The sequence below is a fragment of the Martes martes genome (genome assembly GCF_963455335.1).
Source record: "Martes martes genome assembly, chromosome: 11".
Classification (NCBI taxonomy): domain Eukaryota; kingdom Metazoa; phylum Chordata; class Mammalia; order Carnivora; family Mustelidae; genus Martes; species Martes martes.
Window position 1 is genome coordinate 49,896,425 of NC_137899.1, and position 12,683 is coordinate 49,909,107.

The window sequence follows — 12,683 nt, forward strand, 5'->3', positions numbered from 1 at the left end:
TCATCTTAATCATTTTCTTGCCCATAGTCATGTAAGATAGCTGAGGGTTTTTCTTCTCTTAGAGCATTATGGGATCTCTCGAAGTGTGTGAAGAATAATGAGCGAGAGGAAGAGAAAAACAAAAGAAAACAAAAACTGCAGGGGAGTTGGCAGATTTGACTTTAATGACTATCACTGATTACCAGCCTCAGCCTGGTGGACTCTCTACACAGCTGTATATGCTTCAAACCTAATATTTTATTTTCTCACCGGAACACGTAACGTTATATTGAGGTCTCTGATGTGAATGGTCTACTTCAGATGACCTTTTATCAAGAGATTGGAAGTCTATCTATTATTGCGTATGTGTATCCGAATGTGTATTGCGTATGTATCTTTATGGAAAAAGATTATTTTAAAGGATGCTTTAAGAATAGCTGCCATGTCCTAGTTAATTTAGCTCCCTCCTTATTTTCTTCTCACCACTAACCTCTCTACTGAAACGCAGTAGGAATTGAAAACTATGAAGAATAAACTCCTTATATTCATAATTTCAGCCAATCTAGTTTATCCAAAATTCAAGAAACATACCTGAAATTTCTCAGAAAGAAACCTTATGAAAACAAAGAGAACGCTTAAATACATTTGCAACATTCGAATATGAGTTGATTCTATAACATTTTGAAGAGCAATAATTTTTTATTTAAATCTTTAAACAAAACCCTAATGTTTTTACCACTATGACTTACTACCTTGTAAACTTACGTTATATTTACAGTAAATCCAAGGATGTAAGAATTGAGTCACCAAAATACACAAATATTTTAGAATCATTAAACTTTTAGGAGATGCTAACCTTTTAAAGAAGCATAGCAATAATATCATGTAGGTTAAAGATCTGATTTGTTCATTTTTAATATAGGATAGAGAGAACTGATTATTACTGAAAGTATCTTCCTCTCTTTCACACAAACTCTTTCCAAGAATGTATGCATATAGTACAGATTTCACCTGATGAGTCTTGTTCATATGCACATGTAAAAGATCAAAAAAGGTATCCTAGAATATTTTCAGAATCCTACAAGAACCAGGATCACAACACACAGTACACAATTTACAGAGAGTAACATGTAAATTAAGAACTATTATATTGCTGTGGAAAATGTAACATTATAAATGAAAGTTTCATAAATAATTGGGAGACTTTTTTACTGCATATTTAAAATTCCAAATACAGGGAAAATTAATAATTGACCCATTCAACCACATATGAATGTATACTCTTACTAAGTAATTTTCTGTTAATTTAGTAATAAATATGTCAAAAGGTTTCAAATAGAAATGCTTATTCTGAAATATAAAAACTATATCTGAAATTTACTGGTTATTTTGTATCTTAAAATACTAACACAACTTCTTATGGGCAAATAAATGCCCTACGCTTTTTTTTTTTTTTTTTTTTTCTAAAGATTTTATTTATCTACTTGACAGACAGATCACAAGTAGGCAGAGAGGCAGGCAGAGAGAGAAGGGAGGAAGCAGGCTCCCCGCTGAGCAGAGAGCCCGATGCGGGGCTCGATCCCAGGACGCCGGGACCATGACCTGAGCCGAAGGCAGCGGCTTTAACCACTGAGCCACCCAGGCGCCCCTGCCCTACGCTTTTATAATGTAAATGAAAACCATCAGAGAAAAGGACATTAGATTTAAATTAATTCTGCTTTTGCAATGGCAAATTGAAGGCTGAGACCTAAATGACCTTTACCCTTGTAAGTTTTACTCCATGAGAGCAATAAAATACTCTGCAAGGTTTTCGTCAGTTGGATTTTGAACCTCACCGATGACTATGATAGAGTGTTAAAAGTAACTTTTCTTGACTGTGTTCCTCCATCCCTACTTAGAGGTTTCAGTTTAATACAGCTGTTCCAACAAACAATCATAAGAGTATCATAACAAAAATAGGAAAGTTGTTAGTGCTTCATTTTCTTTACAGTAAGAAAGGCTGTCATTGATAACTAAGGCACCTTAATGACTAAAACACATAATCCAGAAAAATAAGCTGTGACAATAAAAGGTGTTTTATTTCTTAAATACATTAAAGAGGAAATACATCATACCTACCTCAATTTCTAATTTGTGGACTTTCGTCCTGGTTTGTATTTCATCCTTTTAAATTTTTCTTTTTATTTTAACCTCTAGAATCAGTCACCAGTACCATAAAGCAGGAAATGTAATTTAACTGGCCACTCAAGAATTAATCCTTCTTATTTTATGATTTCAATCAAGGTGGAAAAAATGCTATTCCTGATAGTCTCACTTCATGTGCTAATATACTTTCTCAGAAAATGTCTTATTATTATAAAAAACATTATAACAAAAATACAAAAAAACTGAGAGAGATAAATCACCTACAACTATTAATTCCTTACTATTAAGTAAGGAATTCCTGAAAATATTTTGTCTTCTAATAATTTCCCATCCTTAGCATATATCATTTGTAGACGTTTATAATCACTATAGAATGCTCAGAAAAGAGATATGGTCTGAAATTTTATAAATAAACTACTTAAATGAAAAAGTCCTAAAAGCCAGAATATATTTTTGTATTATATTGGTCTTTCCCATTTGAAATGAAAATCTAAAAAGTCTTCACATCTTTGTTTCTGGCTGCCATTTTTAATATAGTTAATAAAACTGCCCAGCATACACACACACACACACACACACACACACACGTATATATATGTATATATGTATGTATATATATATATGTGTATATATATGTGTGTGTGTGTGTGTGTGTGTGTATATCTTAACTATAGCAAATGAATAAAATTGGCACCAATACCAGGCCATGTATATGAAATAGATTAATATGTGGTGAATTTTTACATTAGTCAGCTATTAGTTCGTCCACAAGTTATTTCTCAAATGAAAAAAAGTTAATTTTTCTATTAAATATGGAATTAGTCTCCCAATTTTCTCTGAATCTGATGAAAAAGTTTATCCACATTTGTGATTTCATTTTTGTTTAAAATTAATTTCTTAGAGGTCTTATAATAAACACTATGTTATTATAAATACCAATGTTGTGATGAAGGATTGATGTTTTCACATCGCACAGAGGAAAAACAGGATAATACTTAAAATTTTTTTCAGTTTATTAGTAGAGATCAGCTTATGGGGTGCCAACATAATGGTTTCCATTGATAGCTACTATAAAGTAAGATTAAAATTTTAAATATTCATTACGGGGTTTTCCACCAAAATGAAAGTTTTAGCCGTGCCATGCCTTGTATTTAATGCTTTTCCTTTCCAAAGGAACTATAAATAAAGACATTTACAAAGATCTTAAAAACTAATTCTATTTTTATTTGCATTCTTCCTTCCATTCATTGCTAACTTTCAACAATAAAGCGCCTTAATTCTAAAGAGACTGCTGCTCTTGACTTTTTTGAGTGTAATCATTTGAAAACACTCATGTAGGTCAATGGTACTTAGAATTTTTTTTATGTCAGGTCACCATTTAAAAATGTTCACACCTAAAATTGATCGACCACTCCAAGAAAAAGACTTAACTGACTTTTTTTTATTCCATAGATTTGAGACATTTAATTTGTTTAGTAGTCCTCTATAATTATCAAGATCCAGTACTTTTTTTAAATTCTAAAGCAAATGATGAAAAGTCCTAATCCAGTAACACAGAGATGAATAATAAAGTATTTTTTTCCTTTCAGAAAACATGATGATTGAAATATCTAGAAAAAATTACAATATAATATTAGAGTTACGGTGAAGAAATTCCTCTGTATTTAAGTTCCAGCTTATTAGGGTAATACTTGTTTGTCATTCTGCATAGCCAAGCATATAGAAAAATATAATTGCAAGTATTTTATGATATTGTAGCTATAAATATTTGTAATTTTACAAGAATCTAATATTATTCAAAACCTTGTAAAATCCACATTCCCAAACTACTTCCTTCCTTTTTAATGTAATTTTGACTTTTTTATAAAACGTACACTTACATTCATTAAACTAATTTGAATAAGAAATATTCACATGTTTATACTGTATTTTACCTGCATAAAAACTAAAGTTAGATTGACTAATCTGTTTTGGTTATTTTAGCTAAATCTGGACAGTTTACACCTATTACTACATTGCTTGAAGAACAATCACATGTAATTGAAGCCAAGTAATTCACACTATTTATAGACATTTTTTTCAGAATCACCTGCTTTGTATAGATTGTTTTAAGTGCAGTTGTAAAGTTTTGATTTTTAAGAGTTCCTTTGAAGATGTCGCAGATGTTGGCTTTGCTAATAATGCTGGAAAGCATAGCAGGTTCAAAGTTCCAAAAATGTTTAACACATATAAAAATAACAGTGTGCTTTTCCATTAAACTTGGCTATTTTCAATTGTCAATAAACTATAATGGAAGCCCAAAGTCCATAAATATTTGTTTCTAGACCCTTAGGCTTCTTGAGTTTGCATATGTGTGTCTTTGGGAGGAGAAATACATGTAAAGGCATACTAGAAAATGTTATACATTGTAGCTTTAGCATCATTACCATGGATAAAAATTTGGGACATTTTTCAATATTTTCTGTTGCTTAAAATTCTATCTGAATTTCACAGGGCCATGCACATATACACATACACAGATAACCTGGGTATTATATGTAACGATAAAGAATTCTGGTTCTGACTTTGTCTGAGATTTATGTATTATATTTACTTTCAATTATAAGTACATAGTAATTATAAACTTCCTAACAAAATATAAGTAAACTCTACTAAGCATGATATGACTTCTGTCAAATACAATTTTAAACTTTTGAGAGTTCAGAAATTAATGTAATTTTTTTGAAATACTGAAATATTAAAACAGTGCAGTAAGCAAGGAGAGATTCATGTGTTAATAATATGCCGGAATTATATGATTTTCTACATTGCTTTAGTTCCCGCTAGATCAGGTTGCCCTTATAATACTATGAAATGAAATAAGTATAAACATAAGTATGGAAGACCAACTGAAACATCACAGAAGAAAGAGATCTTGAATCTAAATCTATCTAAAGATCTAACAATATTAACTCAAATAGTGAGGTTGCCAAATTATATCTAAGAGTACACATATATTTAACTGGAACCCATTATGATATTTCCTTTTAGTTAGTCAAAAAGTTCTTTCAAAGTATCCCATCATGAATAGAAAACACTCAATCTAACTCCCCAGTAATTCTATCCTTGGTGATGGCTAATTGTATTTCCCACTCAAGATCTAATGGATTAAGACTATATGTAGCTGATGCCCCAGTATTCTAGTTAGTTTCATCATGTAAATATAAACTTACTTTGTTATATGGTTATTTCCCACCAAACGATAGTACTATTAGTATAACCAGTTTCCATAAGAAACTTGCTATCAACATAATTTAAGGGAAGCAGTTCTTGGATACCGCTTTTTTTGTTTCCCCCGAACCAAAATAATATGTGCCTATATGAAAATTCAGTTTACCCTAAGAAGCTTAGGTACACTGATTCCGTTCAGAAGCAAAAGTAATAGTCCATCACAGGTTTTTCACTGCAGAAAGTAAAATGAACAGTAAGAGCCTCTGTTAGTTGCAAAAATGGACTGACCAACCTGAACTGGGATCTGCTTCCAAAAAAGTTACATTGATATCAAATGCTGAACCCAGGAAATGAAAACTGTATTTTTAAAAGTGACTTTTTTTTTTTTTTAAAGAAATTAAGATGGAAACCTTTTGGCTATGGTTAACTTTTCAACTCTGTCTTAAGAGAGTTTCACGTACGGTTAGTAAAAACCATTAAAAATGAATGATACTTTTGGTAACTTTCTTAGATATTAACTAATTTGTGATGGAGCATTAAAAGTTCACCCCTGACCTTGGAAAGTAAAAGTAGACTTTAAATTTGTGATAGAAGAATCCATCTCATACTAACGCTAAAGAACAACTGATACCACTGCTGCAAAGGAACATGGAATCAATGCAGCTCAATCATTGCCATTTATGTGGGCTCTTATATAAAGCATTGTGAACAACAAACATTTTTCAATCCTTCACATCAATCTCTGTAGTTACCTTCTAGGACTGTTAAACCAATTCCACAAAGGAAGAAAAATACGGAAATACTGTATTTTAAAAATGACACTTTCCTAAAAGACGGAACGCAGGATACGCTATAGCTACAGAAAACAAACGCACAACTCTCTTAACTGTAAAGTTTCTTTTAACAATGTCATGATGATACAGATTGTTTAGGGCTTTAAGGAGCTCCCCGAAAAACTAGTTTCTCGGAATTGCTACAGTTTACTTGGCACTCTGGGCTTTCAAGCCTCTGCGTTTGGTAAGGTTCCCTTTTGCGTGGCTACTCAAGTTATCCCCACGTAGATCAGTGCCTCCTGCGCGCACCCTCGCATACCAGCCTTTAGCACGTAGAGAACCAGCACTACCCCGGCTGCTGCTTGTTTCCAAATATTGCCTCCAATAAAACTGAATCGAAGGATATTTTACTTTCCACTTCTGAAACTCAGATTCTCTGTTTAGATTAGCACCACACGAATACAACTACCATTAAAAATCGTTTTTCTTCAAGAGTCTGAACATGTATTTATTTACCATTCTTTGATACATTCCTTAAAATCCTCTGAATTCCTAGATTGTCTTCCTCCCCAAGAAAGGGAAATTTTTACCATTTGGAATAGGGTGCTATTTAAAGAACTCCGAAATCATAATAATAATAATTTTTAAAAAAACGTAAAACTTTTTTTTTTCTCATACGCTCTGCCAAGTTCCACTGCAAGTTCCAAACATTGTGCAATAATTTGGAAATCCAGTTAACGATGGGAAAAATCGAGCCACTCCGAGTCGGGAACTTGCAAGGGAAAAGTCAAGGAGCGGCACCCGCACGCACGCCCAGCGGACGCTGCATCCCAGGGTGCACTCCCCTCCTCACCGCTCAGATGGAAGGTCACGCTTCGCAATCGATTTCACATACTGTCACTTGTCCTTTTTTCTTAACCCTCTGGTAAACTAGTTTGAACCCTGGAGAGCTTAGCGCTGTTGGCTGCAGTGTTGCCCTTGGAGAAACACGTGCCCCCAAATAACAGGACCAAAGCAGCCCCACGGAATTTGGCGGCGGGGAGCCAGAGAGGGCAAGACATATACCGTATTCCCTGCTTCCTCACTATCGTGCGAGAATCTTCTCCGTCATCTCCCCGCCCCCTTTCGCCGACGGTACCCGGTGCGCCCTTACCTGAGCTATCGCTTTTCCTTTTGCCGCCACTTCTCTTCTCTGCCTCTGCGGGTGACAGCGCCTGGCGGCCGTAGTCCCCTGGCGCGCACGCGGCCCCGGTCGGGGTGCTGGAGCCCAAACTGGAAGAATTGGAACACAGGACCGGCGGGCTGCTCCCCAGCTCCGGGGGCCCTCCCGAATCCGGCTGGAGGCAGAGGCTGTGACGAGCCGCACTCGGGGGGGAGGACATCTGCGGAAGGTGCCAGTTGGTTTGCAGAGCTTGGTGCTGCTGCTGCTGGTGGTGGTGGTGGTGATGATGGTGGTGATGGTGGTGCCCCCTGTGATGCTGGCTGGCAAACATGCCCTCCTCGTTGGGGTATCCCGCGATTATGCAAGACGAGGAAGAAGTGGAGAGCTCAGGGTAGGACATATGGTCAGATCTTCCATGGAGGGCGAGAGAGGACTGGGAAAACGGGTGCAAGCCTTGCGCGGTGGCGTGAGGGCTGCGCAGGCAGCCAAAGAGCGGGTGTTCCATAGCATGCGAGTCTCGGGTTCCAGGCAGAAGACTTCACGGTGGTTCCAAACGCTACCAACCTCTGTCACTTTTCACTGGAAATCGTGTGTTTTCCCCCTCCCAAATAGCCGCCGTTCTGCAGAGCTCGGATAATCCCGGTCCTGAGCCCTAGCGGCCAGTCTCCTTTACGTATAAACACTCGGACCTGGAGAAGCTTCCCTTCGAGCTACTCAGATGTCATGAGTAGGAGAGGTTAAAGCCAAAAGAAGGTGGTCCCAGAGAACGGCTTTCAGGGGGAAACGGCTCTGAGAGGTTATAAATAGAGTGTAATGTGAGCTGGGGGCTGGCTTAGCAGCCCGGAGCTGACCACATGCAAACTCCCTCCAAAACTCCCGCTCAGTCTGCGCCACGCGCTCCCAGTTCCACTTCCTATCTCGGGCTGGACGTTCGCAGGGCGTCCACGCCCGCCTGCCCTCGCCAGCAGCTGAGGCTGCAAGCGGCGCGCCTGGCGCCTAAACCCGCACCCGGGCGGACAGCGACTCTCCTCTCTGGGCCCCGTCGGCCAAAGTGCTCCTCGGTGCACGCCAGCCCCAACACCGCACCCAGTGTCCGACCCGCTCACTTCTCTTAAGAAAGTTGTCTTGTGAGTGCCACTTGGGCACTGTCACCTGCAGGAAAGCTAAGGTTTCGCCTAGCTTTTGAGGTGCACGAAAGGGGAAGTAGGATTAAGGTTAAAAAGATCAGAGTTTGTCGCGCGCTCAGACAAGTTTTTCAAACTCCACATCAACTCGTGCCCTGGGCTCAGTGGCTCGTCTAGCTTTTTGCAGCTGTTTTCTCCGGGTGGGCTGCTAACGGGCTCAGACCTGTTATCCGAGGTTTCTGGGAAGTGCCCGCGGGTAGGAAAGGGCCATTCTCTGCGCCCAAAAGGGACAGACCTGGTGGGGTGAGTGGGACAAAAGCCTGGGGCAGCGACAGTTGCAGATGTCCAGAGACACTGGCATCCTCACCTGTGGTGTCAGGTGGGCTCCTGCTCTGGCTTTCTGAATATGCCCTTCCTGCTTTGCACAATGTCCTTTCCCTTGCTCGCCTGGTCCACGTCAAACTAGCCATTTGTCAACCCAAAACTTTTCGGTCAGGAAAACCCAAAGCAATATCCTTCTGGTCACACGTGATGTGTATACTGCAAGCACATTTCCAGTCTTTCCAAACCTCAGGAGCCAGCCCATGTCCCCTCATCTCCCTTCAGAAATTCACCCTCTCTTCAGCTCAAAATTAAATCAGCTAATGGCACCTCTTCTGCCTCTCCACCTACCGCCACGGTTCCATTTACTGGGAAATATTAACACTTCAATATCCCTCAAAGTTCACTAAACATGGGTGCTGCTTCAGATCCCCCTGGTTACACTCTTGCATCATACAAAATGAGTTAGAAAACTTGCCACCGGTGAATCAGTATGAGCAGCGGCTGGGTTTTAATACTGCCACTTGCTTGAGGGGTGACACTGCTAGGGGCAGAGTCCTTTACACAAGGCAAGCAAGCTGCATGTAATGAACTACAGGAACAGTCAAGTCTTGCCTGGGACATGTGGTATCACAAGAGGGTCTCTCACCTATGCTGCCCAGGACCCCAAACATGCCACCAGCAGTGTAACCCCGTTATTTTCATTGTCTCACGAGTCCAGAGGTTGGGGACCAGGTCTTTGAAGTTGTTAATGGGATTAATGAGGACAGCAAACTGGGCCAGCCATCTGGTTTGAATTAGGAAAAAGTATTGATTAATCTTTGAGAAGTGTTCCCCAAGGCAGAACCTTTGCCTCAACCAGTCCCTCAGGTTTCAGCCTATCTCCCCTGTCTGTTAAGTCCTACTGCAGGAGAGTGGCCTCTCAATAAACCTTTACATTCGTGTGAAAGTTTGAATTGTCTTCCATTGCTTTGAGGTGGGATGGGGTGGGGGTGATCAGGAATTCTGAGATTTGTAAGCGCTGCTTTCTTTAACGGAAATTGAGCCCTATTTTGAGGGAAATTAGTTTTGCAGACTTCGTTAAAAAAAAAAAAAAAGCTAAAACTTTTGTTCACCAGCTGCTCAGCTTTTCAGTCTGGGTCTGAGCTGGAACCTGCTGCAAGCGTTTGACGGTAAGACTTTCTTTGCCGATACGTTTTGGGAATCTAATATTGTTTTAGACTTCGAAAGGGGGTGTTTTTCAGGTTGCACGTTTCTAAGGGTTTTAAGCACTCCCAGGATGGCGTCCAGGGCTTAGATCTTAAGAAAGTTTCTTCCTGCCACTCCCCACGCCCTTGGCTCTTTAAGGATAAAAAAAGGAGGGGGTATATTCTTCTAATATGGTCGGAATATTTTTTGAATTTTCATTGTGTTTATGGTTTCAATATGTGCTCTGATATTAAAAGTTGAAGTACAAAGAGCAACACTAAACTTCCCAAACTTGAGTAACTCCTCTATAGGGATTATGGGTGAATGCATTAAAGGCTTTATCCAAAGAGAAATTTAGGCAACCATCTCCATAAACAGTAACCAGAAATATTTACATAATATAATGCTGTCTACTAAAAGCATTGTGGAAAATGTCAGACAAGGCTAACGAAAGATACACTCGATCTACACAGATCAACAAAACATCCATAAAGGTTCCCTTTTGGTTTGCATTACAGTGGTTTAGAGGGAGCAAGTAACTGAGAAATGAATGGATTTGAATTTAACCAGGTAACTAGCAACTAGCAAACACAAACTTTTCATCTCCAGGAGCTGTCAGTTCTCCTTGAACCTGCCCAGTGATTGTGCTGGTTTTTTCTCACTTACTGTGTCAGATGTTAACAACATGTCCAGAAATTTCTCTACAACCTGCCTCAGTCAGCCTCCTAGAACTATGAGGCTAAAAGACAGGGAAAGAAAAGATAGAAAAGATTAGAAAAAGAAGGAATCTCTTTGAAAAGTACACAACTAAAACAAAGCTAGCAGAAAAGGTCTTTTAGTTGAAGACCCAAAATACACAGTATCAGTAAAAATGATGAAGTCTAGATTTTTAATAGAATGCATAATACATGAAAAACACTATCTGAAAAAGTGCGATTCAAGGAAGAAACAAAAATGGTCTTGATGCATCCCAGAATTAAATATTACTTCATTTTCTCTGAATTTCCAAATATATATTATTCAAAATATAATAGTTTTTTTTCAAAAATTTTTTTTCAAAATTTTCATTTCCTAGGATATTTGAAATAAGAAAAAAATACTGAATTTTATTTTCTAGGCCACAGGAAAAGAATTTAAAATGTCCTAACAAGAAAAAGCCCTAACATTCCCTATCATAGCTACTCCAGTGTCCACATCTAATATCCCAATATGTGAGAGATGCCTTTTCACATTTAATGGCTAATTTTATTATGAAACATACTAAAAATTACAAAATTACAGACTTTTTAATAGCTTTCATTTTAAACTATAAATGGTGTTTATCCTATATTTGTAATATACTTCTATTTTCCTGAAAAACATTCCATTAATACCAATATTTCATGCAGGGTTTTGATACTAAGCAGTGCATTATAACAAGAGCCTGAATATATGAATAACGTAAGCTGCTAGTCTTTTCTAGAAAACATAAAATTATTTTGAGTATGTGCTAGGCTCATTAAATTTGATAAATGTGTACATCTATTATTCCTCTTGCTTAACAAAATGATATTCAATAGTAAAAGCAGAGATTTTTTAAAATTAAGATTATTTTATTTTAAAGGGACTAACTTAAGCAACCTAAAGAATTTCTTTAAATTTTAAGAATCATGATGCTTCTTTCAAGAGCTGCTATTCCTCTGTACATTTGTGACATGAGGTATGATGGGAAAAATATTTAAAATTAAATATGATCTTTAAGCTAAAGATATTATAAACTTTGTCTTGTATTTTATCAGTCAGACAAACTTATCTTGGTAGCATATACTCATGATATACGAATTTAAGTATGGAAACTTAAGCCAAAATTGGGATTTGTCTCTCAAAGGTTGTACAAAAAAATATTTTTCTGCTACATTTCTCCAAGAAATAAGTTATGTCCCTCAGTTGATACTTCTGAAATTAAAAAATTTGGAAATTTATTAAAAAATGCTAAATAGCCAATGGTAATTTATGTGATTTATGATGCAATCCATATTTTAAAACTAAGGAACTGACTTTCTCCAGGAATTATGCATGGTAATAATTCAAGCGCAATTTTGCTATGGCCAGTGCATGTTATTTGGTGATTCTATATACTTTTACTGATTTTTAAAATAAGTTGCTATTTTTACATAACACTAATTGGTGCTTTCACAATAAAGTTTAATTATGTTTCTACATTACTAAATGAATAGTTACATATTACTTCAAAAAAGTATAAAGTAATACCCAATATACTGTTTTCCTAACTTCTGTCTCCTCCTACATATAGTTTTATGATTTCTTTCAGAAATTGGTGATTTTCTTCAAGTATCACATAGTAAATAATGTTCAGAAATCTAGCATGAAATACAGATTTTGACTGATTAAATTTATAAAATTTAACAAACAGTTCAAAATGCATGCAATCTTTCATTACTCCAATTCCTTAACACACACATTTTATGAAATTCTAATTATCCTTTTGTGTGTATGTAGGGAGTGTTAAAATTAAGAGACAATGACATGACTACCTTCTCAAGTTTCAAAAATTTCTAAATGAACTCCCTTTTGTCCACCTGTTTCAAAATCAGAATTTTCAAGTTTCCTTATAATGCACATGGGAAATAATTACATTCAGTTTCTACATTTTCATTTGCATTCACCTTTTTGTTGATAAATGCATGCATCTCAAACTGCCCCCCTGACATATCTACCTGTAAGAAGCATAGGCACCCTAATGTAAGACAGTTCCATAATGAAATGCTATATATTACATTA

The 12,683-nt window shown here is 37.1% G+C and overlaps 2 protein-coding genes across 2 annotated transcripts in view; one reads left to right on the plus strand and one right to left on the minus strand.

Moving 5' to 3' along the window:
• Positions 1 to 7,985, minus strand: part of MEOX2 (mesenchyme homeobox 2) — a 63,602-nt gene extending 55,617 nt beyond the window's left edge. The window contains exon 1 of the mRNA XM_080818301.1: positions 7,261 to 7,985. Coding sequence (XP_080674427.1) covers positions 7,261 to 7,774 — 514 coding nt within the window. The 5' untranslated portion in view covers positions 7,775 to 7,985. The remainder of the gene's footprint in view (positions 1 to 7,260) is intronic.
• A 1,861-nt stretch (positions 7,986 to 9,846) lies between these two features.
• Positions 9,847 to 12,683, plus strand: part of LOC308352391 (uncharacterized protein) — a 40,192-nt gene continuing 37,355 nt past the window's right edge. Inside the window, exon 1 of the mRNA XM_080818645.1 lies at positions 9,847 to 9,886. The gene's annotated coding sequence lies outside the window, so the exon portion shown is untranslated. The remainder of the gene's footprint in view (positions 9,887 to 12,683) is intronic.